Source organism: Vombatus ursinus, unplaced genomic scaffold, assembly GCF_900497805.2.
Source record: "Vombatus ursinus unplaced genomic scaffold, bare-nosed wombat genome assembly UNPS02015152.1, whole genome shotgun sequence".
NCBI classification, from domain to species: Eukaryota; Metazoa; Chordata; class Mammalia; order Diprotodontia; family Vombatidae; genus Vombatus; species Vombatus ursinus.
The window spans coordinates 3276450-3300291 of NW_020954930.1; the positions used below are offsets into that span (position 1 = coordinate 3276450).

General features: G+C 42.6%; 1 protein-coding gene across 3 annotated transcripts in view; it reads left to right on the plus strand.

The window, feature by feature from the left end:
- Positions 1-15978: 15978 nt before the first annotated feature.
- ARHGEF6 (Rac/Cdc42 guanine nucleotide exchange factor 6) overlaps positions 15979-23842 on the plus strand; it is a 120235-nt gene continuing 112371 nt past the window's right edge. For 2 of the 3 annotated variants that reach the window (XM_027846413.1, XM_027846414.1), the window contains exons 1-2: positions 16121-16572; positions 18496-18579. In XM_027846413.1, coding sequence (XP_027702214.1) covers positions 16408-16572; positions 18496-18579 — 249 coding nt within the window. In that variant the 5' untranslated portion in view covers positions 16121-16407. The other variant, XM_027846412.1, reaches the window with a different exon arrangement.

The window sequence follows — 23842 nt, forward strand, 5'->3', positions numbered from 1 at the left end:
ATTCTCCATGTTTTTAGGGACACATTCCCAAACCAAGTTCTTTGAGAATAGCGCCAGATGCTTTCTTCAATAGGTCTTCAAAAGTAGAACAGGTCCTGGGGCAGGGCTCCTGTTCCTACTCACTGTTTCTGCTGCTCAGCTTCTGCTTCTTGACTCGTGTACTGCTCTGAAGTCCACAACTTAAAACACCTTCAGGGCAAATCAGCTTGCAGTCTTCTTTTCTTCTTCATTCCCCTACTCTTCTTCTCCAGGGCCAACTCTCAAATAGAATTCTGCCCCTTTCTGCACCACTATCTATACTTCTCTTGACTCCTGCGGCAATGCAGGCAATGCATAGGCCTTAGCTGGGCTTCGCCGTGCGCCTCCGCCACAGGTGTACTTCTACCTCCTTGCCTTAGCGCTGCACATGGGGCTTGTGGCAAGTGCCCCGGTCCTTCTCACATGTTTCTGCCCACCTGTATAGGTAGTTCAGTTCTTTGAACCCTGGGGGAATGCCCCAATCCTGGTTATTTTTGGACGGGCAAACATACAGGCTGGGGGTGGGTATGGCTCTGGTCCTAATTAAAAAAGAATTCTTAGGGGCAGCTAGGTGGTCCTGTGGATAGTGCTCAGGCCTTGAAGTCAGGAGGACCAGAGTTCAAATCCAGTGTCAGACCAGATACTTGACACTTACTAGCTGTGTGACCCTGAGCAAGCCACTTAACCCCGATTGCCTCACCAAAAAGGAAAAAAAAATCTTAACTTGTAATCTGGAGATATTTTAAATATTTACACATCAACATCTGTATTTCAATATAATTAAAAGCCTATGTATTTTATTCTATGCATTTCAAATATTCAGATAAGGTATCTCAATACAAAAAAAAATTAGGAACTTGGGGTGTGTGGTGGTAGACCCCAAAATCATGACAGGCAGGTCCTGCCGAAATTAATTCAACCCAAGCCTTCTTTCAGGCAAATACAAGATATATTAAAGATCCACCACACTGGCCAGACTCTTAAGGAATCTAAGCATCTGTGTCACTAATACATGTGGGCCAGATTTTAAGAATCTGAGCCTAGTCCAATAATTTTTAAATTATCTCTCCTGGATCTATTTTCCAGGTCAGTTGTTTTTTCCGATGAGATATTTCACATTCTCTTCTATTTTTTCATTCTTTTGGTTTTGTTTCACAATGTCTTGATTTCTCGTAAAGTCACTAGCTTCCATTTGCTCCATTCTAATTTTTAAGGAAGTATTTTCTTCAGTGAGCTTTTGGACTTCCTTTTCCATCTGGCCAATATCGGCTTTTTTTTTTTAAGGCATTTGGGGTTAAATGACTTGCCCAGGGTCACACAGCTAGTAAGTATCAAGTGTTTGGTCTGAGGCCAGATTTGAACTCAGGTCCTCCTGACTTGAGGGCTGGTGCTCTATCCACTGCACCACCTAGCTGCCCCCAATATCTGCTTTTTAAGGCCTTCTTCTCCTCATTGGCTTTTTGAACCTCTTTTGCCGTTCGGGTCAGGCTATTTTTTAAGGTGTTATTTTCTTCAGTGTTTTTTTGGGGGGGTCTCCTTTAGCAAGCTGTTGACTTGTTTTTCATGATTTTCTTGCATCACTCTCATTTCTCTTCCCAGTTTTTCCTCTACTTCTCTTACTTGCTTCTCAAAATCCTTTTTGAGCTCTTCCATGGCCTGGGAATGATTCATATTTTTCTTGGAGGCTTTGAATGTAGGAGCTTTGACTTTGTTTTCTTCTTCTGTTTGTATGTTTTCATCTTCTTTGTCACCAAAGAAATATTCTATGATCTGACTTTGTTTTGCTCATGTTCCCATCCAATTACTTGAATTTTAAACTCTTTGTTAAGGTAGGAGTCTGCTTCCATTGTGGAGAATGTACTGTCCAGGCGCAGCTAGGTGGCGCAGTGGGTAAAGCACTGGCCCTGAAGTCAGGAGGACCTGAGTTCAAATCCGGCCTCGGACCAAACACTTGATACTTACTAGCTGTGTGACCCTAGGCAAGTCACTTAACCCCAATTGCCTAAAAAAAAAAAAAAAAAAAAAAAAAAGAGAAAGAATGTACTGTCCCAAGCTTCAGGGTTTTTGTGCAGCTATTTTCAGAGATACTTCTAGGGACCTGTAAATTTTCAGTTCTTCCAAGGTGGTATGATAAGGGGTGAGGTGTTTATTCCTTTCCTGGACTGTACTCTGGTCTATGAGTGACCACAAACCCTCTTTTCTGTCTTGGAACTGTGAGGAGGATTGCCTCTCCACCACCACCACAAGCTCCACCATGACAGCACTCCTCCTCATCCCAGAACTGCCACCCAGAACTGCAACCCAGATCCAAGCACGGCAAAGCAAGAGAATCCTGCCGCAGCACCAGCAAAGAGATCCCTGCAATCTCCCTCTGATCAGCCACTCTATTCCCCCTCAGTCTGTGGGGCAGAAGCTCTGGAAGCAGCTACTGTCCCAAGGCTGTGCTGGGACTGAGCTTCTCTCTCACCACGGTCACAGACCTTTCCTACTGACCTTCTAAGTTGTCTTTGGCATTTGTGGGTTGAGAAGTTTGTAAAACGCCACAGCTTCCTGTGATTCAGTCCTCTGAGGCCTGCTCCAGGTTTGCTGAGGGCCTGGTTTTTGCCTGCACGCCCATGCTGAACTGTGTTCCTCTCCCAGCCTAGCACACTAGACCTTTCTAATCAACCATCCAGGTTGTCTTGGGCTAGAAATTTGTTTCACTCTGTCTTTTTATGGGTTCTGCTATTCTAGAATTTGCTTAGAGTCATTTTTTTAACAAGTATTTGGAGGGGTTTGGGGGAGAGAGTTCAAGTGAGTCCCTGTTTTTACTCTGTCGTCTTGGCTCTGCCCCCCTAATTATTAATGGGCATAATTTGTCAAGGAAAGGCAGTATACCATAGTGGAGAGAGAGCTGGCCTTGGCTTTAGAGTAAGGAAGATGAGGGTTTAAGTCTAGCCTCTAACTCATAATGGCTTTGTGACCTTGGGCAAGTCACATAACTTCTTAATGTCCCCAAGCAATTTTCTAAGGTTATAAATTGCAGAGCAGGCTTTGACCTGCTTTGGTGGAGGAGTTTGCTCACCAGAAGTTCCTTATACCAATGACATTACAGGTCTGAACCTCACCCTTTCCCCCCAAGATTTCAAGGATATGTGATTTACTAGGTATAGCTCCCTGCCTTCCATTCACTGACACAGATCATAGATCCTCTGTAACTTAGTAAATAGCCAGAACCCTGTGGCCAAACTGGTACAGAGCCTTTGAAGTGAGTGAATCTGAGCCTCCAGGGCCATAGTGGGTCCTTTCTAGTTTGGGAAAACCTCACAGAACTTGGGTTGGGGTCTGTTGGCATGGCCTTGGAGAACTCAGGGCCACCCTCACCGTAATGAGGCAATAGAATAGGACTTTGAGCAGGCACGGGAAGGGTAAAGGGTTAAAAACAATGTCATCTTCAAGGTTGTATGCTCAAATCTCCTTTTCTGGTCTCTGCTCTGGGAGAGCAAATAGACCATGGTAATCTTCCAAGTATTCATTCATTCCTCTTAAGTACCTTTAAACTCTTTTGCTGTGGTGCCATAGCAGCTCCTTTGAAGAGTCAGGCCTGCTTTCACAAGTTTCCACTGTACAGTCAGAGCCTGTGTGAAATTGCCCAAGTGAACACCATTTTGCAATAACAGTGTTAATATGTTATAGCCAAACTCTCACCTTCATTTTGCAAGAGCCTACCATAATTTTGTAGTTTCTCCAATCTCTGGTGATCAGCCCAAGCTCTGCTCCTGTCCAGCCTCTTCCCCTAGCAGCTCCACCCCCATACCTCTGACTTGCCAGTACCACCATACTCCTATGGGACCCAATTAATTCAGTCCTGATTATCCCCTGCTCTGCTCTCTGGTCTCTCTGCCCCTTGCCTTTGTGAGGCCATGGGGCTTCAGTGGCATGCAGCATCATTCTTCACCCTCATCCTTCTTGACTTTTCTGCAACTTTGGACAATGTTGACCACCCTTTCCTCCCCCATTGGTTTTCATGACACTTCATTCACTTGACTCTCCTCCTATCTGTCTGATTGCTTCTCAGTCCCCTTTACTGAATATTCATCCAGATCACTAACCTTGGGTATCTCCCAAAGACTCTGTGCTGCACCCTATTCTTTTCTCCCTCTATACTCTCTTTGGTGATTTTCATTGGCTGTCATGGGTTTAATTTCATCTCTATGCAGATGACTCCCAGATCTACATATTCAGGCCTAGTATCTCCCCTGAACGCCAGTCCTGACTCACCAATTGCCTAGACATTTTGAATTGGATGTCCTGTAGACTTCTCAAATTCAACATATTGAAAACAGAATTCATTATCTTTTACCTCACACCATTCCCTCATCCTGACTTCCCCATTACTGGTGAGGCTAACACCAACCTCCCATTCATCCAGGCTCACACCATAAGTGTTGTTCTCAACTCTTCACTTGCCCATGCTCCACATATTGGCTCTGTTGTCAAACCTTGTTGATTCTACTTCCACAAAATCTCTTATGCCAGCCCCTTCTCTCTATTCACATAGTCACCACTCCAGGTCTATCTTTATCATCTTTTTAAAAAATTAATTTATTTTGATTTATCAATAATCACTTCCACATGCTTTTGAGTTTAAAATTTTTCTCCCCCTTCCTCCCCACCACCTTCCCCAAGACGGCACACAATCTGATATAGGCTATACATTTACATTCATAATAAACATTTTCACGTTAGTGATGTTGTAAGTAAAAATTAAAACCAGCAGGAGGAACCATCAGAAAGAGGAAACAAAACTCAACAGAAGAGAAAAAAAATAGTAATTCGACTTCCATAGTTCTTTCTTTGGATGTGGATAGCATTTTCCATCATGAGATTTTTGAAGATGTCTTAGATCCTTGTATTGCTGAGAAGAGCTAAGTCTATCAAAGTTAGTCATCGTACAATGTGGCTGTTACTGTGTACAACGTTCTCTTGTTCTGCTCACTTCACTCAGCATCAGACCATATAAGTCTTTCCAGGTTTTTCTGAAGTCAGCCTGTTCATCATTTCTTATAGCACAATAGTATTCCATTTACATTCATATACCACCACTTGCTTAGCCATTCCCCAATTGATGGGTATCCCCTCAATTTCCAATTCTTTGCCAAGTCTTTATCATCTTTTACTTGGACTATTGCAGCCTCCTAACTGACCTCTCTGCCTCATGTTCCTCCTGTCTTCAATCTACCCTCTGCACAGCTGACAAAATGACATGTCTTAAGCACAGGCCTGACCATAGTACTCCCTTGCCTAATAAGCACCAGTGATTCCCTATTGCCTCTAAGGCTCAAATATAAACTTAGCTGTTTGGCATTTAAAGTAGTTCATAACTTGGCTCCAGCGTGCATTTCAAGGCCTATTAAACATCATTCTTCATGCAGTTCATGGTCTATCTAAAATGGTACTCTCTCTGGTCTTCACATATAGCATTCTATCATCCTTTTCTATGCCTTTCCTCAGACTACCCCCATGCCTGGAATGCACTCCCTCTTTGTCTCTTTGAATTCTCTCTTTTCTTTTTTTTTGGGGGGGGGAGGCAATTGGGGTTAAGTGACTTGCCCAGGGTCAAACAGCTAGTAAGTGTCAAGTGTCTGAAGCCAGATTTGAACTCAGGTCTTCCTGACTCCAGGGCCAGTGCTCTATCTACTGCACCACCTAGCTGCCCCTGAAGTCTCTCTTTTCAAAGCTCACCTCTTACTTTGAGTCCTTTCCTGGTCTTCTTAAAAGATTACCTTGCATTTACTTGTATGAATTTTGTATTTTACTTCTAAATGTCCAGGTTTTCTCCTATTGGAATGTAAGCTCCCCAGGGGCAGGAACTATCTCATTTTTGTCATCATATCTCTAGCACCTGGCACAATGTCTGGGGCATAGCACAAGCTTAACAAAGACTTGTTGATCAATTCGTTGATTTATAAACTTATCCCTATGTTGGTTCACCTAAAGACATGTTTTTGTGGACCTTCCACCTCTTTTCTATTCCCATTTGTAAGTATGCTTCCATGGTACTAAGCACCCACATACTATTATTTCACCTAAGTTGGAGAGTGTCTACAGGCCCCAACAACAGTCGATGACATCAATGAGGCCAACTTTCATCCAGTAGGCCAGTGTGTCTGTGCCTCCCCCCAAGCCTGCTCTATATTAGGCTAGCACCTAATTTCTGCATCTTTGAATGCAGAACTTGTTTGATTCTCCTACCTTTTTAATTTTTTTTTTATTTTTAGACAATTGGGGTTAAGTGACTGGCCCGGGGTCACACAGCTAGGAAGTGTCAAGTGTTTGTTCTGAGGTGGGATTGATTTCCCTATTAGCAAATTCAAAGAACACCTGGATAACCTCAGCAGATTGTGATTGTCTCTGAAGCCAAATGTTGATGGGCATTTGGGGGAAAAAATGCTCAAATGCAGAAAAATGTGTTAAAGCAGATGAGTTCTGTTTAAAAAAGAAAAATTTATATACATAGATATTTTATTTTTAATATGTTTTATATTATATACATATATATTTTTAATATCACTATTACTTGCCCATATCTCCCTCCCTTGTTATCCAGAAGAGCTGGGTCAATGGACCACTTCAGGAGGTATCTATTAGCCCAGCTATCTTCTCTCATCCCCTCCAACATTTACCATTTTCTTCTGCCACCTTTGCTAATCTAAAGGGGGTGGGGTAGGTGGCACAGTGGATAGAACACCAGCCCTAAAGTCAGGAGGACTTGAGTTCAAATCTGGCCTCAGAGCAAACATTTGATACTTACTAGCTGTGTGACCCTGGGCAAGTCACTTAATCCCAATTGCCTAAAAAAAAACAACAAAAAAAAAATAAAGAGGAGGAGGGGAAACCTCCAGTTTTGGTTTCCCTTTCTTTTGTCATTCATGATTGGAAGCGTTCCTTCATATGGTTATTGATAGTTTGCTGTCCTTTTGAAAACTGCCTGGTCCCATCCTTTGATGCTTATCTGTTGGGAAAAATGGCTCATGGCTCTTAAATATTAGTATTAATTCCCTCTATTTTGGATATTGGACTTTTATCAGAGATCTTTGCTTTGCACAAAGATCTGTTCCCATTAACGGTTTCTCTTTCAATTCTAACTGGATTGATTCTGTCCAGGGAACAACTGTTCAGGTTTAGAGAATCTGAATTGACCATTTCTCTTCTATGATCACATCTTTCTCTAGAATTAAGGATTCTTCCCACAGCCGTAGTTATGGGAGGCAACCCCTTCCATTGTCCATTTTTTTAACAGTGCAACCTTTTGTACAAAATGTATTCAAGAATCTAAACTTTTAAAGTTTAAAACTGCTCAAAGACTTTCACCCTTTGTTTTTCATGTATCCATTTAGAAAATCTTGTAGCATATGATGTTTATAGAAACTTAACCTTCTGAATTGTTTTCTAGTTTTCCCAGGAGCTTTTGTTGAACAGTCCTTACCCTAGTAATCTTAGCAGAAAGTGTCCTTGGATTTATCAAACTCTAGACTATTATGTTCCATTGCTTCTGTGTCTTTTTTATCTAGTCTGTTCTGTTGATTACCCTTTCTATTTTTTAATCAGTACCCAATAGTTTAGATTATTTCTGCTTCATCATGTGGTTTAAAATCTGGGACAGTTAGGCCCCCTCATTCCTGCTTTTTTTTCTTTTTTATGATTTTTCTTGAGGTTCTTTGACCTTTTGTTCCTCCAGATAAGGACTTTTTCACCTTTTTTTTTTATATCCTAGATCTGTTGGGAAGCCTAGGGACAGTTTCTCAGATTCACGTTTTTGAATACATAAAATAAAATGCATAGGATTACAAAGGAAACCAATTATATTGAAATATGCGTATAGTTATCAAAATATATTAAAAAAAAAACAAGGTCAGGGACCCCAGATTAAGAAGCACTTCCCTCAATGAATTTTGTTAGTATTTTGTCTAGTTCCATAAAGTAACCCATTGGTAGTTTGGTCCTATGTCACTAGAGTTGTATATTAATTTAGTTAGTATTGTCTTCTTTTTACCATACTTGAAAAATCAGCCATAAACAGTCACTGTCCCCCCAAATATTTGTCTTCCTTTATTCCTTTGTGTTCTATAGTCATATTCATAATTCTCCCGAGTGTGTCTTTGTAGATTGACCCCCAGTGATATTATACATTTTGTAATTATTTTGGATGAATTTTTAAAAATATCTTCTTTTGCTGAATTTTCCTAGTAATAGACAGAAAGGTTGATGATTTTTGAGGGTTTGTTAGATACTGTTTATCACATTAAGGAAAGATTTATTTACTCCTACAATTTATAGTTGTCTTTTTTTCAATTGGAAAATGAGTTGTATTTTATGAGCCATATTTTCTGCATGTATTGATATAATCAATAAAATAATATAAAAATAAAATATATAATAAAACTTATATAGAAAATAAAATGTAATTATTATATATAATATAATATATGGTAAAATTATAAAAATAATAAAAAATTTTAAAAAGAAAAAGAAATAAAAATAAAGTCTGACTTTTTTTTTTAATTTGGAGTTTTTTATTTCCTCAAACACCACCAAAAACTAGCACACACCAAACATGGATAGGCAGTTTAGAAACTCATTGAGCATGGAGTGGTAAGAGGAATCCTAGAGTCATTTCATCTTCTGTAGGATGAAAATAGTCTAACATCCTGACTCTTCTGAGATTCTAAGTCTCACCTGACTTTACTTAATAATAACCACTAACATTTGTAGATTGTGCTTAAAAGTTTGGTCATTTGTTTTTCACAACCACCCTGGGAGGTATGTACTGTTAGTATGCCTGTTTGACAAATGAAGAATCAGAGTGAGAGTTGAAATAACTTGTCCAGGGTCATATAGCAGGGTTTGAATTTAGGTCTTTCTGCTTCCAAGTCCAGCACACTGAATGGCTTCTCATCACCCTGGTGCCTCTCTGCTGCTAATCAAAGAACTTCCTCTGTTGTGGCAAGTCAGTTTATAGTGAATCAATTGATGTGGGGCTATTTAAAGAGTCGTAATTAGTATAAGAGTATAAATTGACCCTATACTCTTAAGATGATAAAGAGTCGTCTTTTTTAGCATAACTTTGGCACAATAGGGGATTTTAGGTTATGAAAAACAATATACAAAAAATTCAAATCAAAAAAACTATTGCTAGAAGTGAAAATGTTTAAGTCCTGGTGGAAGATTTTTGATCTACTTTGTTTTCACAGAATCATAAAGTTGATTTTATTCTTAATATCATGTATTACGTGCAACCTGGCTTCCACCTGAACTTGGGGCAGCTTGCACGCTGCTGCGTATATGGAGGGATTGATTATTGGCTAAAAGAATGCTGAACATAGTGCTGTGTACCTGTGTAAGGGACTTACTGAGTTGGCTCCAGACAATCTTTGAAGAGAGAGAGACAAGTGCTAAGATCTCCCTAGAGCTGTAAACAAACATGTCAAGGAAGCTGGCACCCAATATATCTGAACTTCTAGAGCTTGCAATCCAGAGAGGATTACCCTTGGTTGAGACCATTTCCTTTCTGCTGCTTTGAAGTGAGATATCATTTCCCTCCCAGCCAAAGATCTCATTCACTTTTGTGTCCCCCAGAAGAATGACAAAGGGGAAAATGGACACTGGGGGAAATGGTGGATCTGAGTTAGATGGAAGTGAGGAGAGTAACCAAGAGGTACAGCCTCAGTAGCTGTGAATAACCTCTGTGGCTATTGGCCAGACATCACCTAGTGAGAATACACACACACATACACACACACACACACACACACACACACACACACACACCACAAATACACACACATACGCATTTTAACTGAGAAGTTTGAGGGGGCAGATCAGCAAGAGGAGCTATCCTTGTAAAGGCTGAGCAGATAAACATGGATCCTGAGAATGAAGATGTAACAGGAACGTGGTGATTAAGTCAGGACTTGGTACATGACCCTCATTCATCTGATGTTGTAGCTACGCAGACAAAGAAACCATTGCCAACAATTCCCCAAGTGAGATAGGTACTTTCTTTTTTAAAAATTGTACTAAGACTTTTGGGCCACCCTATTTTTTTTTTCTTTTTTTGCTTTTTGGCTAGGCAATGGGGTTAAGTGACTTGCCCAGAGTCACGGAGCTAGTAAGCTCAAGTGTCTGAGACTGGGTGTGAACTCAGGTCCTCCTGTCTCCAAGGTTGGAGCTCTATCCACTGCGCCACCTAGCTGCCCTGAGACAGATACTTCTCACCTTAAGGGGTCAATCTACTCCAAAGGGAGTTTTTAATCAACATTTGACTTCCATTGGGTTTGAGGCCCTCTTCTTGAATATGGCCCACAGAAGCAAACCGAAGGAATGGCACCACCAGTACAGAGTTAATCAGATGAGAGATGGAACAGTGCACAAAACCATTTTTCTTGGAGAGGCAGAGAATCAAGGGAATGGAGGACATGAAGGCCTGACACAAGAACACCTCTATCTAGGAATCACCAGAGTAAAAGACTCATCGTTTGTTATCATTGTAAATCCAGGGACCATGCACGCAGTGATTATACTAGTGCCAGAAACAGAGTTGGTTGCATAAAAGCTCTTTTCTTTTCCAGCTTCAGGAAGCTGAGGCATGGAGGGAAGGAAGTCACTCTAGGCTCTGAAGACATTTACTTTATCCTCAATTCCTTATAGATCTCTTGCATCTGGATGCATAGGGCCTCACGTAGAGGTTATAGCAAAAATTGAGAATATGGATTGTCTCTGACACTAACTGGTTATGTGACCTTGGACAAGTCACTTGACACCTCTTAGCCTCAGTTCCCTCATCTTTAAAATGGGGATAATGACAGCATTTCTCTCACAGGATTGTTATGAGGTTCAAATGAGAAAATACTTATAAAGTCCTTTACAAACCTTAAAGCTCTATATAAATGCTAGCTAAAACAAAACAAAACAAGATAATAAATATGCAGAAGGAAATGTGACTCCTGAATAGCAGAGAGAATGCTGAGCATGATGCTACATACCTACATAAGTAACTTACTGGGTTAGTCCCAGACATTCTTGGAGAGGGACGGGTCTCAAAAGATCAGCACCACAATCTACCTAGAGCAGTAGATATGTAGAGGAAGTTGGCACCTCAGCATGTCTGATTTCCAGAGCCTGTAATCCAGAGAGGACTCCTACTGGGTGAGATCATTCTCTCTTGCCTAGTTTGAGCTGAAATATTATCTTGCTCTCAACTGAAGAACTCATTTATTCTTATGCATTTTCTAATCTGTATGCTTTCTCCAAGTTCAGTTTGCTTTTTGCTTAGATAAATGGGTTTACCTGATATTTACTATTTGTGATAGTCTTTTGTGTAATCAGCATTTGGTGAGAAGGAGCTAAACTGGTGAGCACAAACTAAGGGATCCTCTCTCCCTTAAGAGCAACTAGGGATAATGCCTCTTTTGTCCTGAACTTCATAAGCCTTAGACAATATAAAGTGTTGGACTTGGGAGTCAGGAAGACCTGAGTCCAAATTCTGTCTCAGACACTAGCTCTGTGACCCTGGGCATATCAGTTAACCTTTCTCAGTCTTAGATTCTTCATCTATAAAATGACGATAATAAGAATATTTCACAGGGTTGTTATGAGATTCAAAAAAGATAGTATATGAAAAGTACTTTGCAAATCTTAAAGTGTAATATAAATGCTAACTATTATTATTATTAGTATTTCATTTGAAGGGAGGCAGATAGATAGAATTCTAGTCCAATACCCATTTCAGGCACTAGAGAAGAGAGTGCCCAGCCTCAGTAGTATCCCTGTGACCATCTTGACCTTTCCCCCCAGCTAGAGTGATGGAGATATAAGCACTGCTCTTGGCTCCCCTCCTCTGCAGAGGCCTCAGGTCAGATCTGTCCATGCTCCCCCAAGGGCCCTGTGTCCACATTTAGATGACTCATGAGCACGCCGAATTTTACATGTGGACACACCTAGCTCACATATGCTTATAGTTTTCCTAAAATTACTTTGCATTTCTGGTATAAATATCATCTGCTAATATTTTATTCACTATATCACATCAATATTCATTACCATATTTGACTCATAGACTGAGTTTGGTAAGGTGCCTTCTATCTCTATTTTTGCAAACATTTTGAGAGTTAGTTATTCTTTGAATATTTGATAGAAGCCTGTTGTAAATCCATCTGGACTTGGTTTTTTTTTTTCCTTTGGGAATTCATTTTGTCTTTCTGAAATTGGGTTGTTTAAATTCTCTATTTCTTACTCTGTTAATTTGGGTATTTCATATTTTAAAAATATTCATCCATTTCATTTCAGTTTTCATATTTTTGTAAATATTCATTTAGGTTTTCAGTTTTGTTGGCATACATTCTGGTATAATATCTTAAACAATTGCCTTTATTTCTTCTTCATCACTTGTGAATTTCCATTTTTCATTCCTGATTTGGTAATTTGATTTTCCTCTTTCTTTTCTTTTCATTGTGGGGAGAGGAAGGCAAGGGATTCCACATTTAGATAGCACCTACTATGTGCTTTCCAAATATTCTCTCAATCCTCACAACAACCCTGGGAGCCAGGTGCTATTATATCTACAGCTGAAGAGACTGTGGCAGACAGAGGTTAAAGTGACTTGGCCAGGGTCACACAGCTAGGAAATGTCTGAAGTCAGATTTTAACACAGGTCTTCCTGACTCCAGGGCCAGTACTCTATCCACTGAACCACCTAGCTGCCTTATTAAACCACTGAATTAATGAAACCATTAATGAATGGTTTATTTAATTAATCTTTTAAAAAAAAAAACAAACCTCCCTGTTTACTTTTTTTTTTTTTTGGCTGGGCGATGGGGTTAAGTGACTTGCCCAGGGTCACAAAGCTAGTAAGTGTCAAGTGTCTGAAGCCAAATTTGAACTCAGGTCCTCCTGACTCCAGGGCCAGTACTCTATCCACTGTGCCACCTAGCTGCCCCACTGTTTACTTTCAAGAACCAGTATGTTACATGAAAAGAGCCGTGGACTTAGAGTCAGAACATTTGAGTCTGTATCCTGACTCAGTCATTTACTAGCTAGGTGACCACAGATAAGTCACTCAACCTCTATGAGACTATATTCTCCCATCTACAAACTATAAATGATAACAGTACAGTTAATAGGTCATCGAGATGGCGCTGCAGTGGATAGAGTATCAGGCCTAGAGTCAGGAAGACTCATCTCACACTTCACCCTGTTTGCCTCAGTTTCCTCATCTGTAAAATGAGCTGGAGAAGGAAATGGCAAACCACTCCAGGATCTTTGCCAAGAAAACCCTGAATGGGGTCAGAAAGAGTCAGACAGGACTGAAAAACAAGAAACAACAACTTCACAGGCTTCTTTTTTTTTAATTGAGGATACTCTGTAAACCACTATTGTGTAAATAGTATAAACCACTATTGTGACTTGTGTCAACACTAATGTTAATTCTCTCAGATACACGGACCTTGGTTCATTGGCTCATGAAAGTAGATGAATAATATAATATTGTCTGCCAAGAATATTTAGAAGTGGTGAGTGAGGATGCTTGCATCCTCTTCTCAATTCTGCCAGTTTTTTGTTGTGTGACTGAGCTGTGCTTGCCTGAGTTTCAGTTGAACCATCTGAATGATTTTAGAGTTGATTGGTTTTTTTTAGAATTTTAAAATAATGCTGATCCTGACACTGTTGTGAAAATCTGAAACACCGTATGCAAGAACTCTTTGTAAGCGGGAGATTGGCTGGGACAAGCAAATACTCATTTCACAGGGGACAATCATTTGTTACGGACAAAGTTATACTTGCATGTTTTACATGATGTCACATGTGTAATTAATATCATTGCTTGCCTTCAATATGTGGGGGAGGGGCTGGAAGGAAGAAGAGATTTGGAACTCAACATTTTAAAAAAAAAATGAATGTTAAAATCAAGTATACTTAAAAAACCAAAGCATTAGTCTTATGAGGGATTTCAAAACCATATAGATAATTAAGATTTATTTTTCAGAGCAGCAATTTTAAAGGAAAATATTGCTATTTTGACAACACATTATAGAGGGAGATGTATTGGCTTTGGAATCAGCAGCCTGTCTTATTTCCAATCTATGTGAACTTGAGTAAGTCCCTCCACTTCTCGGGGCCTCAATTTCCTCCCCGAAAAATAAAAGGGTTGGACTATTCAGTGGGGGCTATCCTCATTTCAATGCCGGTGTGAGCCTATTGTGCTAATTTTGGGGGGACCTCTTTCTAAGGTCCTAACAAAGGTCCTAACAAAAACAAGCTTCCTAACAAATGCTCATTGACTATCAAGCATTTTTAAAGGGCCTATTATGTGTACCAGGCATTGATCCAAGTTTTGGGTTACAAACAAAGGACAAGCCAGTCCCTGCCTTCAAGGAGCTTCCATTCTACTAGGGAGAAAATATTAACTAACTAGGTCCATACAAGATTTAAGTAGAAGGAAGGTAATTTGGAGCTGAAAGCTCCAAAGGTCCTTAAGGACTGGGAAAGGCCACCTATAGAGAGAGAAGGTGGGCTTTAAGCAGAGTGTTGAAGGAAGCCAGTGAAATTGAGGGAGGAGACTGGACGAGAGCATTCTAGGCCATTTTAGGCATGGGGGACAGCCAGTGCAAAGGCAGGGAGGCTGGAGCATTTTATTAGAGGAAACAGCAAACAGGCCAGTGTGGCCGGATTACAATCCATTGTGTGGAGAGGAGCAGAGTATAAGAAGACTCACAGGTGGGAAGGGGCTGGAGTGTGAAGAATTTTAACTGCCAAATAGAGGGCTTGACATTTGATTCCAGAGGTAATAGGGAGCCACTGGTGTGGGTCATGGTCAGACATGGTCAGATCCAAGCTTTAAGAAGGTCCCTGTGGCAGCTGAGTAGGGAGACATGAGGCAAGACCAAGTAGGAGGCTCTGGTCCTCCTTCCTCATAGCGTGACAATTTAGAGAGACTCTACCAAGGTACCAATCTCAATTCCAGTCCAATGCAGTCCAATAGACATTTATTAAATACCACGGAGGTTCTTTGAGCTAGAAGGGACCTTAGAGACCACTGAGTCCAAGCCCTCTGCACTCCTACCCTCCCTTCTCAGGAAAGAGGACACTGATACACAAAGAGGTCAAGTGACTTGCCCAGGGTCACACAGCTAGTAAATGTCTGAGGCAAGATTTGAACCCAGGGCTTCCTAAGGCCCCATTCAGCTCTGACTCCTCTAATCTAAATAATAGCAACAGCTTTCTTTTGGCTAGTGTTTTTAGGTTTGCAAAGTTCTTTCCTCCCAACTAGCCCATGAGGTAAAGTTGGAAGACCGCCAATTTCCCAGTGTGTGGTATAGGCTCCTGGCCGTGCTATTTTGTTTTCCAATTCTTCCTGTTTTTGTCATTCTTTTCTTCAATCCCCCCAATCCTTCTTTCCCACCACCCCCAGACACACTTAATTTTAAAGCAACATGTTCTGGTCCACATTACTGTGTCCAAGCTTTTGGCGTGAGTTTTACAGCTGGATCGTGCAATGGGCGTCAGGGCCAGAAAGAAGTATGAAAGGATGCAAGTAAACAGGGTGGCAGATGTTCTCCTTCTCCTATTTCCCTCTTTGCCACGAACGAAAATGCCATCCTCCCTGCTTCTGTCATGGCTGGCAGCCCTGCCAGCCTTTCCACTTTTGGCTCCTCCTCCCCAGACCTCTTAAAGAGTCTCCCCAAGAAGTCGTGGCACCCAACATCCTTGGGTGAGAACTTGCAGCTGGTCAGCCATTCCCGAGATACGTTTCCTCCTTCTCCCTTCTTGAAGCCCCACTGCCATTTCGATTGATTCCCTGAGAAAGCCCAGATCTGATCTGTTGGACGTCCAAGCCAGTTGGCACCCACTTCCTGACAGAAGCCAGATTTGTTCACTGAGGCTAGACTATTGACAGCTTGTCCCCAGGCTGGCCCACTCAGTTTCTCATTTGCAAGGTTCCCTGCAGGGCTGGCTCACCTCTCTCTTCCAAGAGTCCCTACTTCCTTCTGTCCCCTCCCTCCCCAGCATCCTCTTCACTTCCTTCCCTTGCAGCCCTGGCTCCTTCAAGTGTTTGTCAGTACGAGCTTGTTTTTCAATTGGGGGTGGGGTGCTGTGTGTTGAGAAATACCATCATGCTTGTCCCTGGTTCTTGTCCTTCCTCCTTCTAGCTACGCATCACTGAGTGTGGTCTCTGTGGTTAGAAGATCCCACCTTTGGAGTGGTGGTCCGACTGCTGCCAGAGAAGAGTTGTCTCCACTGTTTGCTCAGCAAACACCCGAAGGGAGCCCGGAAAAAAAGGAAGACAGCACCCGATGCAATCGCGGATGTGGGTAAGACCTTGCAGCTGCTTGGGGTGCACAGTCCTCGGCAATGAATCCCGAGGAACGCATCGTGACATGGCTCATCTCTTTGGGAGTTTTAAATTCCCCCAAGAAGACCATCTGTGATCCGGAGGAATTCTTGAAGGTGTCTCTGAAAAATGGGGTAGTGCTATGCAAACTGCTAAATCGTCTTCTTCCTGGAGCTGTGGAAAAGGTAACTGAAATGGGCATGGTGTGCTTCCTTGGCCTACTTGGCTGCTTCCTCACCCAGGGCCTTCCACCTCCTGCTGCTGGGTCTGGGCCCTGGCTTTCCCCTCGGGCCTTGAATACCCTTCCTGCTCCCCTGAGCTCCTAGAATTCCTAACTCTTCCATCAAGGCTCAGCTCAATGGCCCTCTCCTCTATCAGGCCTTTCTTTATCTCCTAAGTTGGCTTGTGGTCCTTTCCTCTTCCCTCTCCTTAGGTCGTGTATTTGCCTTTATGTTTACATGTTGAGTCTCCCCAGTAGAATGCAAGCTTCTTGAGGGTAAGGACTGGTGGTTATTTTTGTCTCTGTCACTGTAGCACATAGCACAGTGCCTGCCTGAAACATAAAAGTCGGCACTTAACAAATGTTTGTTGGACTTCAGACTGCCTAGCCCACATAGCCTGGGAGTCAAATACCATGATATCTTTCCACTAGCTAGAAATGATTCCTCGTTATTCATGTCCGAGAAATATGGGAAATGGTTTATGGGCCCTTGGTAATTAGCTCAGTAAGGCCAGGACCACCTCCGTGGGAAAGGTATTCCCTGTTAGAGGAGTGAGATGTTAAGATGTGTGTTTGCACACACAAAGGATACAATTTAACCAGAATCCATGAAATTGCAAGATGTTTAAATCTAGGACTGGGGGCATAGCTGAAAAGAATGTCTATTTCTTTAAAAGTTTACTTTTAGCAACAAGGAGAACCAAGCTATGATGCATGACTTCTGATAACAACTGAAACTAAATGGGTATTTTAAATGGAACACATGATTTGAAGAAGATTACAATGTAGGCATTTCCCTCCCATCCCTCCTTTTAGATTAGCACGGTTAAAGTTTTCCACACTCCCCCTGAGGCAGTTTTCTAAAAGAGAACTCCAATATTTAGGGCAGGGTGCCCAAATAAACCGAGGCCGGGGGAGTAGAGGTGGGGACTAAGTACAACTTGGCCTTGGTCTTCTACAGCTAGGTTGTAACAACTTTCTAGGCTAAAAAAATTACATATGAAAATACTGTGCAGGATGCGTTTGGACCTGGTGTTTGTTGGGTCAAGTGTCCAAGTGGGGTGCAATGGAAAGATTTCTATTTAGAATCAGAGGTCCTGGTTTCAGGTCTCAGCTTGGTCACTTATTAGCTATGAGATCCTGGGAAAGTCATTTAATTTCCCTGGGCCTCAGTTTCCCCATCTATAAAAAGAGGGGGTTGGCCTAGATGGCCTCATCTGTGGTCCACTGTGGGGTCTTGGGCAAGAACTTTCACTTTAATGGGCCTCAATTTCTTCCTCTATCAAATGAAGGAGTTAGACTCAAGGACTTTTGAGGTCCCTTCCAGCTCCAAAGCTAGGATCCTATGTGTGATCTTGGACCAGTCTCTTTCCCTCCCCTCAGTTTCCTCCTCTGTCAAGCGAGAGGGTTGGACCAGATGACCCCTGAGGTCCCATGAACTCTAAATCTCTGATACTATGAAGGTTCCTATGACACTGTAGAAAACAGCAAGGTGGAAAATGTGCTTTTCATCCATTTGAAAACAAGAAAGCAGTTTAAAAAATCCAGACACATCTTAATACCTTGAGATGGGGACAGAGAATGAAAAAACATATGTAGTCCAAATAACTTTGGACTCAAAGTTGGGGGACCCATCAGTGGGTCTTTAGCCTGGGGCCCTGTTCTGAGGCTATTTGTTTGAAACAAAAAACCGTTTTTTAGATTTTTACATCACTTCCTTCAGTAGTTATTTCTCTTCCTGGTTTGACAGTGCCTTCCCCTTCGCCTTAAAAAAAAAGCCCAAAAAGCAAACCAAAAGCAAACCCTACCTAGTTCTCATAAAACATGAGGCATGCTGGGCCTTCTTAGGAAACCCAACTCACTGAGGTTCTCTTGATCATTTCTTTAGTACCATCAGGAGCCCCAAACGGAAGCTGACTGCATCAGTAACATTAAGGACTTCCTCAAAGGATGTGCAGGCCTTCAGGTGGAGGTAAGTCAGTTGGCCTACACAACCTCGGTGCAGGCATCATCAGTACTTTTGGTTTTGTTTTGGACTTGCTCTGCTAATAAAGAGGGGATTTGATATCAGAGTAAGGAGGAAATCTCTCTCCCTTGTTTTCCCTAGAAGCCACTGCAAGGTTGAAGATTAGGCTCTTTTTATTTGCCCCACAGCAGAAATTGATGGTCACTTTGGTGGGAGGCTATCTTTTCCCCAAAACTGCTGGAAAAGACAACAGCAGCAACAATAAAATGAGTGCCTTTCACAGTCCAGCATGAAAGTTTTAACAGTAAACTCAGATGGAACTGATGTGCTTTATATGTGCTTTTCTCAATCTCGGGAAAGCTGATATTTTAGACCAGTGATGTTCAACTCAAATAAAAACTGAGGACCACTAATCTGTACACAAGGATCCTTGTGGACTTCATATTGACCTAGTTTTAAAGTGCAATATTGTCTAAGTTTTGTTGTACTTTTATTTCATTTGTTGGATATTTCCCAATTCCATTTTAGTCTGATTTGGGCTACACTCAGGAGCACTGTGGGTCTCATGCCCTCTGGTCAGTGTTTGACACCTCTGATTTAGACAACAAAGATGGGGCCATTGTCTCTAGCAGGCCACAGCTGTAGACCATACTCCTTTGGGCTTCAGTTTGCCCTTCTATGAAATGAGGGGATTGGGTTAGATCCTGGGTTCCCAAACTGGGGCATATGTACTGCCAGGGGGTTTGAAAAGCTTGGCGAAGGGGTAATTTTTCTCGATGACAATTTATCTCTTCGGTTTCTAGAATTTATTTCATATTTCATACTGAGTAGAAGGTGTGGGAAGGTTTCTTGAAAGCCAAGGGGTATGGAAACCAGAAAAGACTGGAAGCCTCTGGCCTAGGCTGTCTTTTTCAGGGTTTCTGAGCTCTATGATACTAAGATTTACAAGGCCTGAAAACAGAGGGAAGGTCCTGGCATCCTACCACCTTCCGCATCAGCACATGAGTTTGAGGGTGGTTGATCAGATGAGGGAGTGATGCCTTGGCTACAGAAGGCCTGGCCCCTTGGTGGGGGTTATGTGACTGAGAATCTCAGTGGTGGAAGAAAGGAAGATGGGCTGGCACACAACCTCAATGGGACACAAATCTTGCTTTTGCTTGACTTAAAACATGGCCTCTGACCAACTCTGAACAGAGGCTACATTTGGAATGCAATAGGATTCCCATTGGGGAACCTTCTAAGAACAAAAAGAATTAGACAGGAAGGCAAGTTTTGTCTGCCTATCCTCGCTCATTCAAATCTCCCATTCTAGTTTCTTGAAGCCTCAAAATCAAGGGATTCTAAGTCCTGAAAGTTTAACCATGCCCTTCCACTCAATTCCATCCACAGATGTCTGTTCACTTCCCTTATAAAACTGTTTGGTTTGTTTATGTCTGTTTCTCTACTGTCCATTTTGATGTGTGTATGTGTGTGTGTGTGTGTGTGTGTGTGTGTGTGTGTGTGTGTGTGTATATGTATGCATGTGTTTTCTGGCTGAGGTGGTTTGAAAATTAAGGACCTCAATGGTGCACCAGAATTTGATGTGGTATTTTCCCCTTGAAATCAGATGCAAACAGCTTATTTACTTGGTATTAGGTAGGGATGAACCATTCCATATGAATTTTCCAGATAGTCAAAATTGTTGAATGAAGACCTAAGATGTATTTATTAGATGTTTTCTTTCCTTCTTAAACAGATGAAGCTGAACATGATTTAACTTTTTCATGATGGCTTGAGATCATCACGCTTCCGCATTATTATATTATTACATTGAGGTTCTCAGTGTCACGAGTTCTTTACCCCTGCACTAACCGGCCCCAAATTGTTACACTTTGTGCCTTTTATAATTTCAGTTCTATTTTATAATCCCCTATTAATTATCATTTATAACAGAGGCCATAGAGCTGGCCTGGAAGCCAAGGAGATCTGGATTCAAATCCCACCTTTAGTGCATATTGGCTGGGTGGCCTTGGGCAAGTAGCTTAACCTCACAGTGACCCAGGCAACTCTCTGACTATACATTTTAGAAAAGGTGCTGACCTGCATTGGAAGAGGGACTTTCCTCACCTGGGAGTTCCTTATACCAATGAAACCACAGGCCTTGTTTCTGTTCCTGTTCACCCTATCCTAATCCCTCACTGCCAACTGTCATTTTTGCTGTTATCAATGTCTGCCTCTAGCACATCTCCCACCACCTGGCCCCCCTGCCTTTTATTATGAGATGGAAACTTTAACCACCAAGCTTTTTCAAATGCCGTCTAAAATAAAAGTTAATAGGTTCCGAGTGAGGGTCTGGGGCACCCTCCTCTGAGTTTTCAGCTTGGACTTTGTGCCATCTGTTTTGGCTGCTAAGAGACTTTTTTTTTTGTCTACTTCCTGTTCTCAGTCCTGTTTTTTTACAGTTGAGGTTGATGGATAAGTGACCTCAGGACAACTGAAGCCTTGTGTTATACAGTATTCATTTTCAGCCAATGAGGACCACAGGGTTGTACTGAGAGAGGGGGGAAAAGCAGCCTGGAGTATATGAGAGAATCATAGGGATTTGGGTTTGAAGGGATCTTATGTTGTAAAGAGGGCTCCCTTCTTTACTCACAGAATCAAGAAGGCAGGGAAGGCCCTCAGCCCCCAAAAGTACCCCCTCTAGTACCATCAGTAGGACCCATAGAGAGCATCTGGTTTTAAGGGGTTGAAAAGAAAAAATGGACATGTCTGATCCAATTACTATTTAGGCTTCAGGGAGTATGTGGGGGGGGGAGGGGTTGGGAGGGGGTGAGTAGGGCACTCTTATAGTTGCCTCACTCAGGCGGGAGGTCATGGTTCCTGAGTGTGGAGCAGCCATTGTCTCCTCAGCTGCTCCCACTACCCCAATGTGGAGCAGGTGGGGATTTCCCTTGCCCTCTTAGGCTAGACTGAGGGAAAAACCTCAGGAAACAGAACTTTTGACAATGGCCAGTGGGTTTTGTGAAAAAGAGTAATTAATAATAATATAACAACCTCCATTGGTCTTACAACCTAGGGTCTACAGAGCACTGTCCTCAGAGTAACCCTGCAAAGTGGGCAATACAAGGGTTCTGATCCACAGCTGACAGAGGTGGAAACTGAGGCACAGAGAGGGAAGGTGACTCCCACATGTTCACAAAGGTGCTGTCAAAAGCCAGGATTCAGACCTTGGTCTCCTGTGCAGAAGCCCAGCACTCTTTCCGTAAGTCAGAGATGTAGAGGCCACCTAGTTCAATGCCCTCATTTTATAGAGGAGTAAACTGAGGCCCAGGGAGGGGGCAGTGACTTTGGATGGTAGGATCATAGGAGAATAGAATTTGAACTGAAAGGGACCTCAGAGGCCATCTGGAACTAGCCTCTTATTTTTACAGAGGAGGAAACTGAGGCTGAGGGAAGGGAAGTGACTTACCCAAAGTCTCTAGAACCCAAAGCTCTAGAACTGGTCTAGAGCTTGAAGGCACCTCAGAGGCCATCTAGTGTAACTCCCTCTTTCTTCCCCATGAAGACATTGAGGCCCAGGGAGGTGAAGCTTGTCCTGGGGTCACTGGGGTAAGGATCAGAGGTGGGGTTTGAACCAAGGCCCTCTGATTTCCAAGACCTGTGCTCTGCCTAGCACGAACTGTGCTTTCTTCTCCCTGGCAGAGCCTTCTTCCAAAGCTGACTCCCTCCATGAGGACATTCCATCTGCCCAGTTTCTACGGCAGTGTTCCGGCATGCCCACCCCTGAACAGGACTGATTTGCCAACTTTAGCGATGGGTCTTCACGGAAATAGTGCAAACGATGGTCAAGCCCCACTTTGCCAATTAAAAGAGGGTCTATTATGTACATCAGTCGACAAGCATTTATTATTTATTAAAAGCTTTTACATTCATGATTAACATTGGCGGCTCCTTAAGGCTAGTCAGTAACATGAGGAATACTTCCTCTGAGAAAACTCAATTTGAAATCCACCATCTTCTACAAAGAAAAACGCACAAAAGGAAAAAAAAAAAGGCTTTCTACTTTGCTATGTGCCAGGAACTTTGGTAGGTGCTGGGGATAAAAAGAAAGGCAAAAACAACCCTGGCCCTCAGGAAGCTTATATTCGAAGGGGAGCGCCGATATAGAAATCGCTGTATGCGGAGTAGATGGAAAGTAATCTCAGTGGGCAAAGCACTAGCAGCTGGGAGGGGGTGGGGAAGGGACGACCACAAGGCAGTTTCCGGGCCCTGGTTGGTTACGGTTCCTTCCTCCATTCCCCATTTCCTGAAAGAGTGTAGAAAAGGGCAATTGCCCTGTAGGATATTTACTTCCATTTCGTGACAGTAGGAACACTAGAGGATCTATTTTAGCGCGTCTTTTTCTTCCTTTTCTTGAAGTCTCTTGTCCCTAATGGATTTTTAAAAACTGATGCTCTTAAAAAAATTAGTCATTTTCCAGCATTCCCTCCCCCCCCCCACTCCCCCATCCCTATTCCAGTAGAACCCGCCCTAGTAACAAAGGACGGTTAAGCAAAACAAATCCTAACGGAGTTTCCATAAGTAACAATAAGTGCTCAGGAGGATGTCTACTATTGCGTTCTTTGACAGAGTGCTCTCTACTTTTGCCTTTTCTAATTCATGAATACCGAAGCCTTGTAAATATTCCCAGTTCCACTACTGTTAGCCACTTCCTCCCCGCGGCCTGGCCTGGGGCTTAAACCCGTCAAGATTTCTAACAGACATCGATCCCCTTGGGTGCAGAGGATAGAGGGTAGGGAAAAGAACAAACCTAATCCAATGCGTTGCAATAAGCATTTATTAAGTTCCTACTGTATGCTATAAGCATTGCGCTGGGGTTTCATGGACAAAAACCGGACTAGTTTCTGCCCTCAATTCTCCTCAGCTCCGCATATTTTGTGATCCCTCCCCCCTCCCACTCCCCTTTTCAATAACTGCCGAGGCTGAAGCCGTCGGGTCTCCGGGAGCCCATGGTGGGGGTAAGGGTGCCTAACTGAAATAGGGGGCTCCGCGGGCTGCCAAGCAGTCAGCTAGGCTGCGATTCTAGGGCTGCTCTTCTGAGGGGGTCCAGCCAAAGCAAGGAGGCTGGGGGCTTTCTCTGTTGGGCAGCAGCAGCATGCGCAGTATGGGGAAGGCGTTGCTGCTGCTGCTGCTGCTGGCGCCGCCTGTACCACGGCTGCTGCTACTGCCCTCGAAGCTGCTGCTGCTACTGCCCCCGAAGCTGCTGCTGCTGCTGCTGCTACCGGCGCCG